The sequence below is a fragment of the Rattus norvegicus genome, chromosome 10 (genome assembly GCF_036323735.1).
Source record: "Rattus norvegicus strain BN/NHsdMcwi chromosome 10, GRCr8, whole genome shotgun sequence".
NCBI lineage: Eukaryota > Metazoa > Chordata > Mammalia > Rodentia > Muridae > Rattus > Rattus norvegicus.
The window spans coordinates 70,432,793-70,447,182 of record NC_086028.1 but is presented as its reverse complement, the minus strand read 5'-3'; the positions used below and the strand labels follow the sequence as shown (position 1 = coordinate 70,447,182).

General features: G+C 38.9%; 1 protein-coding gene across 6 annotated transcripts in view; it reads left to right on the top strand.

The window, feature by feature from the left end:
- Positions 1-14,390, top strand: part of Usp32 (ubiquitin specific peptidase 32) — a 184,699-nt gene that overhangs the window by 90,826 nt on the left and 79,483 nt on the right. For all 6 annotated transcript variants that reach the window (NM_001401667.1, XM_017597308.3, XM_039086041.2 and 3 more), the window contains 2 exons: positions 1,674-1,792; positions 5,407-5,566. In NM_001401667.1, coding sequence (NP_001388596.1) covers positions 1,674-1,792; positions 5,407-5,566 — 279 coding nt within the window. The remainder of the gene's footprint in view (positions 1-1,673; positions 1,793-5,406; positions 5,567-14,390) is intronic.

Genomic DNA, 14,390 nt, shown 5'->3' with positions numbered 1-14,390 from the left:
AGTTCACCTCTCTTTGGGACAATGTTCAAGCCCTAACAATATTTCAGTAATACGTGAGATGTGTATTTTCACCCAGCTTATTATTTTGTAAAATTCCGTCATCTGCATCTGACATCTTGAAGTTTCAAAAAGGAAACAGTTTGCTCTGTTTGGTAGCACAGTTGGGAGATAGTGGCAAGAGGATTGGATTAGCAGTACTTCAGGGTTATCCTCAGCTACATATCAACTTGGAGGCTATGTGACACCCTATCTTTAAAAACAAAAAGAGAAGAATGATGTATTATCCTTAATTCTACAAAATCCCTGAATTTCTGCCCTTCTCAGAGATAGTATTCTCAGAGAGTAAATGACCTCCTTTATCTTTTACACATTTTTATGTATTTGTATTTTTATTTCTGTAAGCATATCTTCAACAGTTCGGCAGGTTTTGAACTTTTAAAATGGCTTATAGTTATTTTGAAATTTGTTTTTCTCCCACTGAATATATATTTCTTTGTGTTTACTCACCTTTAAGAACATACTCTGTTTAACTGCTGTATGGTATTTCATTATATGTACTCATACATCTGTTTATTTTGTTTTGTTTTTTGAGACAGGATTTCTTTGTGTAGCCATGGTTGTCCTTGAACTAACTCTATAGACCAGCCTGACCTTGAACTCACAGAAATCTCAATTTGTTTCTTAATAAATATTTATCTTCTTTCTAATTTTTGCTCTTACAAATAGTAATTAAATAAACACCTTGGGTTTGTGCACAGGTGTTAGCATCTCTGAATGTTAAAATGGTATTGTTTAGAAGTAGAGTTTCTGACACACATCTTTTTCTAGATTTTTGACAAATATAGACTGGTTACATTTATTTATATACTCATCACATTTTGTAAGAGATCCTGGCCAGGGGCTAGTGGTGCATGCCTTTCATCTCAGCACTCTGAGGCAGAGGCAGAGGCAGAGAGAGGCAGAGGCAGAGGCAGAGGCAGAGAGGCAGAGAGAGAGTCAGAGAGAGAGGCAGAGGCAGAGGGGCAGAGGGGCAGAGGGGCAGAGAGGCAGAGAGGCAGAGGCAGAGGCAGGAGAGGCAGAGAGGCAGAGAGGCAGAGAGGCAGAGGTAGAGGCAGAGGCAGAGGCAGGTGAATCTTTTGAGATTAAGGCCAGAAGTCAGCCTGATCTGTAGAGTGAGTTTCAGGACTACCAGGGTTACACAGAGAAGTCTTGTCTTGAAAAAAACTAAAAGGGGTTGAGGTTGGGAGCAGAGGGAGGGAGGGAGAGAGGGAGAGAGAGAGAGAGAAAGAGATCCCATTTTTCCTGGTCTTTGCTAATATTTGGTATTAACCTCATGTATGAAAAAATACTTCAATTATTCTGAAGACTAAATTAAACAGACAGGCGTGGTGCACACACTTGTAATCATAGCTCTCAGGAGACTGAGGCATCAGAATTGAGTATTGTGACCCCAGACCTGGGTTCTGTAGTACTAGCCCAGCCAAGACTGTAGAACAAGACCATCTGAGGAGAATGAAGAGGAGGAGGAGGAGAAAGAGGAGGAAGAGGGCCAATGAAGATGACAACAATAACAAAGTGTACTTATGAAGTGCAATGAATTGTGCCTTTCTCTTCTCTTTCTACTTGAACTAAACTGTACTTTATATAAAGATTACTTTATTTTTCTTTCGTAGATATTTTTAGTCTTTTTTCAAGTGAATCTGGGAGCTATGTTGTGCGGGAAGAAATGGAAAGAATGCTCCATGTGGTGGACGGTAAAGTCCCAGATACACTCAGGAAGTGCTTCTCGGAGGTACGTTTACAGATTTATATTTCATTTCTTTGTGTTGATGAAGTGTTAACACTTTCTGATAAATGTGGCTATGATGGGTACTTATATACAGAGTGCTCTTGGTATTTTTTTATTTAATGATTAATGTTTCAGGTATTATTATGTATTCAATAAAGGTATGTGATGTATTCAATAAAGAATACTTATATTATCTAATAGCCCTCTAGGAAAAGAAACTAGAATGAGGAAACTGGAGAAGAGTCAGTTGAGTATTGCTTTTTAAGATAATTAGGAAAATCTGTCGGATAGAGTGAAAATCAAGAGTTCATGTTTCTTATTAGTTCTATGTTTATGAATAAAGTTCCTGATTCTGGGACCAAAGAGATGGCTCAGTGGCTAAGAGTTCATGTTACTCTTCCAGAGGACTCTGGTTCTTAGCACCCAGTTAAAGTGATTCACAGCTTCACAGCTGCAGTGAACCTGACAGTTGTACTCTCTGGGGCACCTGCCCTCATACACACATACTCATATGTGTGCATAATTTAATAATAATAAAACTTAGGAAGAAAAGAGAAAATCCTCAATTAATAAGGGCTATTAATTTTTTATACTTAAAATGTTACACTTTCCCACACAGGTACACTGGCACCATTGTACACTCAGGCTCCTGAAGAGATTATAGGTGTAACACCACAATAGATCTATTTAGTGTTTCTATGTGTTAGGTGCTAAAGGATAGACTACCTATATTTTTGGTTCTGTTATACTTACTTGAATTTGCTGTAATAGTATTTTAGCATAAATTGGGCTATACATTGTTTTTTCTGGTAACAAAAAGTTAATGGTCAGGAAAAAAGTCTTTGCAAATCAAATAACGGATTTTCGCAAAGATAGCAAATGTATTAATATTCTTTTTTCAGAGAAAATATATAGTCTTACATTTAAATAAGGCTTATTTAGACATTCCTATTTTGTTGATGGGAACGAGAAGTATTTGACTACGTGTTTCTTCAAATTATTAGGTAGTAGTGATTAGTACTATAAGGAAATTAAATGGACTGAGAGGTAGGTGCTGAGTCATCTCTCAAGCACCCCTATAGTGACAATATTAGAGTTTTGCTTTCTTTGAAAAACACAAAAATATTATAGGAATGTATTTTCATTTTATCTCGCGTGTGGCGGTGTGTGACTGCTTTAGACTGTCCACAGCAGCTGACAGAGATTTGTTTCACACTGTAGTGGAGGTGTGGTTTGCCCCCTGCAGATGGTTTCTGTGATTGTGTGAGGTTTGGAATTCTGGGGACTCTTCACAGGGTGTATAAATGCCAGGCCCCAGAGGCATGGTGAGTTGTTGGTTATTTTGGTTGCTGTTTGTTAAGTAATCGTCATAAAGAAGAAACAGGAAGAAAAAGAAATCACATATCCTGACAGCAAAGATCAAACTTCCCCAAGGAACTCAACACCCCTAATCATCGAGAAGTAGTCTAACGATAATGTTGCCCCTTTCTGATTCCTGACTTTATTCAGAGATATCTTTTCTTTCCTCTCTATCCTTCTTTCTCTCCATCTAGTGATCAGGGATAAAATGGCGGAGGGTGAGGGGGATAAAAATAAAGAGTAGGCAAAACAACCCACAAGGTAGCCAAAGGACAGCTACACATTCCCTTTTGGGTTTTTATAAACATTTCATAGCCATGATTGATTACATGACCTTTGGTGATGAATGTAGCCTTCCTCCTCCTTTCTTCTCTAGTGTTTGGCAGAGGAGCTTAAAATTAATTATTACTCTCATGTACTAATGCTGTAGTCAATATTAATGAAGCTACTCAGTAGCTGTGAGCTGTCAGCCTAGTAACACACATTTTATAAAGCTCAATAATGTCAGGGGAAAGGAAGGAAAGCCAAGTACAGAACTGTCTTTTTAAAAAGCTTATTGTAATAAATGATGCCAGTACTATTTAGACTTATCCCAGTATCTTAAGAGTTAACTGTGTAAATGTGTACAAATCTGTGGACTTTATACTTCTACTTTATTTTTAGACAAATATGGATAGAGTATGAATAGGATAGAGTCCTTAATCTACAACATGTTTGCAGTGTCCTCTTGTATCCCCTGTCTCCAATTTAAGACAAGGCTGTCAGTATTATCTCCATAGTTTGCATTGCATTGATGCTAAGTGTTCTCAAACTAGTAGGCTAAGCATATGATTGTACTTAGTAGGATCCTGCTGAACAACGTAGACAGTGTTTTATGTCTTTTAACATTTCTGTTAGGGTTGGACTTGTTAGGTCCCTGAATGTCAGTCTTTGTTACATTTCCAAGGAGTTGTTTTTTTTTTTGTTTGTTTTTGTTTTTTCTTTTTTCTTTTTCTTTTTCTCAGAGAAGTATCTACTCTTTATTAAACTTAAGAGCTGCAAGGCCCTGGGTTCGGTCCCCAGCTCTGAAAAAAAGAGAAAAAAAAAAAAAAAAAAAACCAAAAAACTTAAGAGCTGTTGCTCAAGCAGAGGTCTTGTCAGTACACCTTTTTTCAGCCTAGATAGTTCTCTTCTCTAAAGATTTAATAAAACAAATATTGTAATGATAGAATTATAAAGATAGAAGTTGAGAAGAGTATATGTGGAGAGGATTTAGAGAAAGAGGGGTAAGGTAGGAGATGAGGATGATCACATTTTATTTCTTAAGAGGAAAGCAAAAGATGAAAATGAATTTGTTTTTTTAGTGGGGGGTTGTTGAGACGTGCTTTTATTATGTACTTCTGACTTTCCAAGGACTTGTCATTCCTGTGTAGACCCAGGCTGGCCTAGAACTCATAGAGATCCTCCTGCCTTTGTACTGGGATTAAAGACCTGTATCTCTAAACCTGTCTAATTTGTTTGTTTTTTTAACTCTAATTGATGTATGGAATCCTTATTATCTATTCTAGGCAAGACTTCTGAATAAATTTTTAACTTGCAAATGAAATTTAAGTGTTTTAATTTAGGCAACTTTAGTTAAAATATACTAATTTAGATTACAGAGTGCTGATAGATAAGGGATAAGTGAAAATCTGGACTAATTAAATTTTCTTAAGAGTAAGAGAAACAAATTTTTTTATATTTTTATTTTATGTGTATGCCTCATTGCCTACATGCATTTATGTGTTCCACATGTGTGCCTGGTTCCTGAAAAACTAAAAGAAGGTTTTAGATTCTCTGAAACTGGAGTTAAGAATATTGTGAGCCACTGTGTAGGTGCTTAGAATTGTGCCTGGGTCCTCTGCAAGAGCAGCCTGTATTTGTAATTATCAAATCATTCCTTAAGCACTAGGTTTACTATAAACTGAAACAAATATAAATATAGCCTTCGGATCTCAGATATATTATAACAAATAAAATGTAGTTTATAATTGGCAGTTGACTACCAAATTGATAATAATTTACAGGTAGCACATAGGTTTTATGCATAGACGTTAACTGAAGTACAGCTGTTTTATTTTTTAAATAACAGTTTGCTTTCCAAGTATGTGTGTTTAGTAGCGCTTAGTTTTAGGTAGTAGATGGGAAAATGCCAACCACTAATAAGTTTTAAGTTGTTCAGGTTCTAAGTACTTTACCCTAAAATTGTATTAACAAATGTTTTCATGTTTCAATTTTAGGGTGAAAAGGTAAACTATGAAAAATTCAGAAATTGGCTTCTTCTCAACAAAGATGCTTTTACCTTCTCTCGATGGCTGTTGTCTGGGGGTGTATATGTGACCCTCACTGATGACAGTGACACTCCTACTTTCTACCAAACTTTGGCTGGAGTCACACATTGTAAGTAATGACATTGTATTGTTTCCATTCACCTTTAATAATTTGCCTGATGGTAACAGAATATGCTTATAAAGATGAAAGGGGTTGGTCACTGCTTGTTTCTTCCAGTAATCATTGAGATGCTGGAGCATAGGACGTATAGCCCTCTACTGATTGTCCTTAATAAAGCTGTAGTAGTTTCTTGAGCTGCTTGCTGCTGATTAGCACGATTTATAAACCAAAACAAGAGAGAAATCTAGTATCCAGGAGTTCCCCTGGTTGAAAGGATTCCTGGTAGAGGAAGAACTCATCTTCCTGCCTTTAGTAATCCTAAGCGTTCCTTATCTGCTTCTGGTTTTTGTTTGTTTTGTGATTTTGGTTTTTTTTTTTTTTTTTTTTTTTTTTTTTTTTTTTTTTTTTTTTTTTTTTTGGTTCTTTTTTTTTTTTTTCGGAGCTGGGGACCGAACCCAGGGCCTTGTGCTTCCTAGGTAAGCGCTCTACCACTGAGCTAAATCCCCAGCCCCTGTGATTTTGGTTTTTTAAGACAGAGTTTCTCCTGGTTGTCCTGGAACTTGTGCTGCACACCAGCCTGGCCTGGATCTCAGACATCTGTCTGTCTCTTCCTCCTGAGTGCTGAGATAAAAAGTGTGCGTCATCACTGTGTAGCTACATGGCTCTTTTAAAAATACGGTTTTAGGATTGAACTCTGGTCCTCATGACTGCACAGCAAGCACTTCACCAACTTAGGCATCCGACCTAGCAGAAGGTCATTTCTTCTCTGTCAAGTTTTTTTTACTTTTTAATTTTATTTTGTGAGTATGGATGAGTATATTATATGCACTACAAATGTTCAGAAGCCTGCAAGGGTCAGAAGAGGTATTGGATCTCCTGGAACTGGAGTTAGAGATGTTTGCAAGCCACCATGCTGGGGCTGGGAACTGAACCTGGGGTCCTCTGTAAGAATAGTAAGCACTCTTAACCACTGAGCTATCTCTCCATCTCCTCTCTGAGTTTTTTATTTTATTTTATTTTTTTTATAGTCTAGTTGTTACCTGCCTCCTGGTCTGCCCTTCCACAGTTCTTCATCCCATTCCTCCTCCCCGCTGTCTCCAAGAAGATGCCCCCCACCTCAGCCAGGCCTCCCCACTCCCTGGGGCCTCAAGTCTCTTGAGGGTTAGGTACATCTTCTCCCACTGAGGCCAGACCAGGTAGACCTCTGCTGTATATGTGTCGGGGGCCTTGGACAAGCTCGTTTTTGCTGCCTGGTTGGTGGCTCAGTTTTGAGAGATCTCAGGGGTCTGGGTTAGTTGAGACTGCTGGTTTTCCTTAGGGTTCGCCCTCTTCAGCTTCTTCCAGCCTTTCCCTAATTCAACCATAGTACCTGATTTCAGTCCAATGGTTGGGTGTAAATATCTGTGTCTGCCTCAGTCAGCTACATGTTGCGCCTCTTGGAGTGCAGCAATGCTAGGCTCCTGTCTGTAAGCACACCATAGCATCAGTAGTAGTGTCAGGCCTTGGAGCCTCCCCTTGAGATGGATCCCAAGTTGGGCCAGTCACTGGACTGCCTTTCCCTCATCTCTTCTCCATGCAGTTCTTTTTAGACAGGAACAACTCTGAGTCAGTTTTTGACTATGGGATGGCAAACCTATCCTTCCATTTGATGGCCTGTCTTTCTACTGGAGGTGGACTCTTTTTCACTGTTGGGCATTTCATCTAAGGTCCCTCCTTTTGAGTCCTGAGAGTACCTCACCTCCTAGGTCTCTGGTACTTTCTAGAGGGCCCCCCCCCAACCTGCCACTACCCCCACCCCCCACCTGCCCCCAGGTTGCATATTTCCATTCATTCTGCTGGCCCCAGGACTTCTCTCCTGTTTCCCATCACCCCTTCCCCATTCCTCTCTCCTCTTCCCATTCCCCTCCCCTCTCCTACCCAGATCCCTCCCTCCCTTCCTCCCTGCTCCCTCCCTCTCTCTGCCTCCCGTGATTGCTTTCTTCTCCCTCCCAAGTAGGATTAAAGCATCCTCATTTGGGGCCTCTGCTTATTAACCTTCTTGAGTTCTGTGGATTGTATTCTAGGTATTTTGTACATTTTTGGCAAAATCCACTTATTAGTGAGTATATACCATGCATGTCCTTTTGGGTCTGAGTTACTCAGTTCCAAGGTTTCTAGTTCCATCCATTTGCCTGCAAAACTCTTGATGCCCTTGTTCTCAATAGCTGAGTCGTATTCCATCGTGTAAACAAACCACATTTCTTTATCCATTCTTCCATGTGAGACATCTGGGTTGTTTCCAACTTCAGGCTATCACAGATAAGGTCACTATGAACATAGTGGAGCACGTGCTCCTGTGGTATGGTGGGCATCTTTTGTATATATGCCCAAGAGTGGTATAGCTGGGTCTTTAGGTAGATCTATTTCCAATTTTCTGAGGAACCTCCAGGTTGATTTCCAAAGTGGTTGTACCAGCTTGCAATCCCACCAGCAAAGGAGTAGTGTGTCTCTTTCTCCACATCCTTGTCAACATGTGTTATCACTTGAGGTTTTGATCTTAGCCATTCTGACTGGTGTAAGGTGGAATCTCAGGGTCATTTTGATTTGTGTTTCTTTGATGACTAAGGACTTTGAACATTTCTCTACGTGCTTTTCGGCCATTCGAGATTCCTCTGTTGTGAATTCTCTATTTAACTCTACACCCCATTTTTGATTGGGTTATTTGGTTTTTTAGAGATCAGCTTCTTGGGTTCTTTATAAATTTTGGATATTAACCCTCTATAAGATGCAAGGTTAGTGAAGAGTTTTTTCCTGATCTGTAGGTTGCCAATTTATCCTTTTGACTATGTGCTTTGCCTTACAAAGGCTTTTCAGTTTCAGGAAGTCCCATTTATCAATTGTTAATCTTAGAGCCTGAGCCATTATAGTTCTGTTTAGGAAAACCCCTTCCCCGAACGAGGCTCTTCGCTACTTTCTCTTTATTAAAAAATACTATAAAGTGTTGTTTTTCCTAATATTTCCAAAGTGTTTTTAATAAGGGAATTTTGGCAAAAAAAAAATATGTGCTTACAACATCTTTCATGAAATACATTTTCAAATAAATTACTAAGAGATTTTCAGGTTTCTATACACTATATTGTAAGAGTAGATAATAAGCCTGTTTAGTCATTGATTTCTTTTTAGTTGTGGATTCTAAAATAATTGCCATAGTTTGGGTGAACTTTTGGTCAATATCACTTATTGTGCATATTATCTTAAAGATTTATTTATTTATTTTATGTATGTGACCACACTGTCTCTGTCTTCAGACACACCAGAAGAGGGCATTGGATTTCATTTCAGATGGTTGTGAGGCACCATGTGATTGCTAGGAATTTAACTTAAGACCTCTGGAAGTGCAATCAGTGCGCTTTTTTTTTTTTTTTTTTCTTTTTCTTTTTCTTTTTTTCAGAGCTGGGGACCGAACCCAGGGTCTTGCGCTTGCTAGCTACCACTGAGCTAAATCCCCAACCAGGCAATCAGTGCTCTTAACCACTGAGTCATCTCTCCAGCCCATGAATATTTTTATATCAAAAAATGTATTCTTTTTAGCATTTATCTCATGATAAAATCTGTGTGTTCTATTCCCTTGCCACATCTCATTTTAGAGATTTCTTTTAATGGGGGAAGGATTTGTCAGTGACTGTAAGACCATAGACTGCCTCCTAAATGTGTATCTCGTACACTATCCTCTTACTTGTCTGTAATGACATAAGGCTTATAGCTATTCTAAGTAAATCTCTGAAGGCCATTGCTCCTGAGAGCAGATTGTCTCCTCAGAAATGTTAGCACTGTGTTATTGTATGAAAATGTTTGACTTTTGAGCCTGGCCTTTTTCGTGCGTATTAAAGAGCTTCTTCTAGAGTTGGAGCCTTCTGTGAGATGAGACTTGATTAGATGGCCCAAAGTCAGGCCAAACAGTTTAGAATGTTGGGGATATGGTATGCTCTAGTAATCCCAGAAAGAACTATATTTACAGGTAGATATAGATGCATTCATATTTAGCCAGTGGAGTGTAAGTTTTATTACATATTTATTTACCACCTACAAATAAAAGAAGTATTGAATTTGTTGCATCTAACTTTTTTTTAAAAAGATTTTTTAATTTTATTTTTATGTACATTGGCGTTTTCCTGCATGAATGTCTGTGAGAATGTTGGATCCCCTGGAACTGGAGTTTCAGAGAGTTATGAGCTTCCATATGGGCACTGTTAACTGAACCTGGGTTCCTTTGAAGTATAGCCACAGTTCTTAACTGCTAAGCCATCTCTCCAACCCTGTTGCTAATTTTCTTAAGTGAAAGTAAGGTTATTGAATCTTTTCCAAAAGTTCAGTTGCCAGTTCTCATGAAATTCACAGATGTTTGAGGAATTTGTAGTTTATATTCAGAAAATGAACAGTGTATGTATGCTAGCACTAAAGCGTCCTTCTAGAAGGTGACTATTACCACTCCCATTTCTTTCCTTCTAAATATATTGTTTCTCTCTCTCTCTCTCTCTCTCACGCACACACCATACCACATTTTTATTACAAAGATGGAAATATGTTTTTATAGGAGGTTAATGAAATTTTTTCAAAGTTAAAATCAGTTAATGTAATTTTTCTGTGTTGAATTTTTTCATTTTATATATTTATTTTTAATGTGATTTGGCGGTTTTTTGCCTATATGTATGTTGGTGTAACTGATGTGTGCCTGGTGCCCTTGGTGGAAAGAAATGGGCATTGGAGCCCCTGAGACTGGACTTATCAACAGATGTGAATCATCATGTGGGTGCTGGGAATCAAACCCAAGTCCTCTAAAAGAACAGCCAATGTTATGAAATTTTAAAATCATTATGCAAAGCAATATATGTTTCATTGTGGCATATTCGTATATTTTATTTCACTCTTTTATCTTTCACCTTTATACCTCCCCCCCATCTCTCATCACTTCTCCCCTTCCTTCCTCCAGATAGCCCAGTCTCTACTGCCGTGGCAAATGGAAAATACTGTCTTATTGTTGTTTTGACATAGGGTTTCTCTGTGTAGCCTTGGCTGTTTTGGAATTCACTCTGTAGACCAGGTTGGCCTCAAACTAAGACATCCACATGCCTTTGCTGTGATTAATGGTGTATGCCACTATGTCCAGTTAGGAAGCAATAGTCTTAAGTAGAAGTTTTGTGTTTTAAAAATAGTTTTCTTTCCAGTGACTTTTACAGTGTTGTCTCCCCAAGAGGTTATAATGTGCAGTGTATTTGCTGTTTCCTTAAACCACCTGCTCATGAGTTATGGTCCAGCTTGATTCCTGAAATTCTCATAAAGATGGGAGGAGAGAACTGGCTTCATAAAGTTGTCTTGTGGCCTCAACATGCACTCCTTCTACCCCCATATACACCTACCAATAATAGTAATAATAAAATTAAAGATAAGAAACCTAGGGGCCCAGTTGGTAAAGTTCTTATTCCATAAACATGAATTCAGATACCCACCACCCATGTGGTAGTGCATGTTTGTAATCCTAGTACTGGGGAGGCAGAGACCGAAGATCCCTAGAGCTTATTGTCCAGTTAATCTTGCTAAATTAATAAGTTTCAAGTTCATGGAGAGAGACTCATTTAAGAGACCATGTCTCAAAACATAAGATGGAGGAGGCTAATGAGATTGCTCATTTGGTAAAGTACTTTCTGTACACACATGGAGACCTGAGTTTGGATCCCTGGTACCCACTGAACAGACAGGTGCTGTGATACAGCTCTGTAACTCTGGTGTTAGTAGGAGAGGGCAGAGACGTGAATTCCCAGGGACTCGCTTATCACCCAGGCTAGCCAGAAGGCTTAGCTCCAGGTTCAGTGAGAAGGCTTGTCTCACAAAATAAGATGGAGAGCAGTAGAGGAAGACACTTGGCCTCACCCTCTCCATACATGGACACAGGCACCTACATGCATATGTCACACACCCAAATGTACACAATTTTTTTTAAAGTTATCTGATAGTTTCATATATTTATATATTAAATTTTAATCATTTTGCCATTCCTTCCACAGTCCTGTGACTCGCGCCCTCCCTCTCTTATTTGAACTCTTCTTAACAACTTTCCTGCCTACTTTTTTTTTTTTTTCTTTTTTTTCGGGGCTGGGGATCGAACCCAGGGCCTTGTGCTTGCTAGGCAAGTGCTCTACCACTGAGCTAAATCCCCAACCCCCTGCCTACTTTTTTTAAAGATTTATTTATTATTTGTACAGTATTCTGCATATATATATGAGACTTAAACTTTGTCTCATGACTCCGTGGTTCTAAAGTCGAGATGTTTTATGGCATATACATATGGCCAGGAGAGGGCATCAGATCTCACTATAGTTGGTTATGAGCAACCATGTAGTTTGCTGGGAATTGAACTCAGGACCTCTAGAAGAACAGCCTGCACTCTAAACCTCGGAACCATCTGTGTTTCATGCTAGGAAGTAGAAAACAGACAAATACTTTTACTGTCAAGTATAATAAAGTAAAATAACCCCATAAGCCAACTTATCATGCTCCTTTAAGGCTACTAAAGACATGCAGATGCAAAGAAATCTGTAAAGAGCAAAAGCTGAGCTGCACGCGAGTGGCCTTCCTAAGCAATGTGAAGGGATGTAGGACGCTTCCATCCGAGAGCAGACGCTGACCTTCCAGGAAGGCGAGGGGACTAGCTCTGGCTAGGAGGCAGAGAAACTCTTCTCGGATTTGAGTTTGAAGAAACACCAAATGGAGAGACTGTCCTCTCTGCTCATTTAGTCTCACAATTAGAAACATTGCTGTAACTGGATTCTGTCTAAAAACTAAAAAAAGACATCTTATGGGAGTAAAAAAAGCAGCACTTTCCCAGGATCTAATGGGGAGGAAGGGTGAGTAGGAAGAACACAGAGGATTCATGGGGAAGTGTAAAGTAACTCTGTGATTGGACAGGAGTAGATAATATATCATTTACCCAGACCAGTAGATACACAACACAAAAGAAGTCCAAGGTAAACACGGACTTGGAGAGAAATTGTATCAGTGAGTGTATTTTCAGCAGTTATAAGATGTACCATGCTGGGGGGGGGGGGGTGTCACAGTCAAAGTGTATGAGGATAAGGGTGTGTGGGAAATTGCTACCGTTACTGCATGTTGCTGTAAACCCAAAATGTCTCTCTAAAAAGATAAGTCTGATTTATAAAACAGAATGACCTTGCAATCTTACAGTTTCAGAATATCACAATTTTAAACTTAAACTTTGTCTCATGACTCCGTGGTTCTAAAGTCGAGATGTTTTATGGCGTCTTACAGTTTTACAGTCTGCAGTTTCAAAGACTTAAAAAAAAAGACTTACCAAATATTTTCTTTCTTTTTGTTTTTGTTTTTTTTTTTAGTGATTTATTGTTATGTGTACTGATTGGTGTTTTGACTGCATGTATGTCTCTGTGAGGGTGTTGGATCCCCTGGAACCGAAGTTACAGACAGTTGTGAGCTGCCGTGTGGTTTCTGGGAATTGAATCTGGGTCCTCTGGAAGAGCAGCCAGTACTCTTAACCTCTGAGCCATCTGTCCAGCCCCTCAAACATTTAGGCAAATATTGATAAGGTTGTTCATAGGATCTCTGTGGCAACCTCAAAGTTTTCCTGTTGTTTTCTATGTGTTTGTTGTTCCATGTTCTTTTCTGTAGATGTTGATTAAATTAGTGTTTCTCTTCTATCTGAAGAATGTCTTTGGTATTCATTTTTGTACACTTCTGTTATTGTTAAATACTGTGTTGTCTCACAAAGCCCTCATATTTTCTGTATTTTTAAGAAGGATGTTGATAGTTTTTGTTGTTGTTTTTATTACTTTGCCTTTTTACTTCTTGCCCTTTTTCTTTGAAGCTATTTATCTTATTTTCTTTGCTTATTTTGTAATATTTATTTTGATTTTGTTACTATCCCCTTCCTAGTCTTCTTCCCAAGAGTTTTCTTTGTGGAGCCCTAGTTCTCACTCTGGGAATTTTCCTTTCAGTTCCTAGGCAGGTTTCAGCGGGTTTCATTCACTCTATCTAACACACATTAGCTGCCAAAACAACCTACAGCTGTGCAGGTCTCTGGACTTCTTTGCACAGTGTTTTCATCATTTTCTCCTCCAATGTTTCAGCTACCTCAACCTCCTTGCACTGACCTCCATTCGTAAAGAGTGAAATCTCTGTATTGAGACTCCTTACCTTTTGCCACTGTGAAGATGTAGGCACAGGCAAAAGCAGGACAGTAGATTGCTCACCTGATATAGTAGCTTCTTGATCTCAGGATCGAAGTCCTGCACTGCCTGCTCTCGAATTCCTGTGACTGCTTGATTTATATAGTTGTGTAAATAGTTGCTAGCCATTTATGGACAGAGGGCAAGTCTGAGGCCAGTTGATATTTCATTATGGCCAAAAGGGAACAGTCCCAGAATTATATTTTAGTAATATAACTTTGAGTACCATGCTTCACTGAGAATAAAATATTTGCATGCTTCCTAAATTTTATTTTAATTGCTTGGGAGGGAAACAGAAACATTTAAAATGAGCATTCACCAGGAGTGATAGCACATGCCTCTTAATCCCAACATTCGAGAAGCAGAGTTCAAGGCCATCCTGCTGTGCTCTACAAAGGGAGTTCCAGGACAGCCAGGGCCGTTATACAGAAAGATCCTATCTCAAAAAGCAGAAGGAAAAAAAATAAACAAAAAGTAATCATGCTTGGAGTTTGTCTCTCTTCATATTCATCCTTTCATGATTTTACTGTTTGCTATTGTGCGTGTTGTGTTAGCTGTGTGTATTAAATGTGGGCCCTGCTATGGTTACCATCTGACCA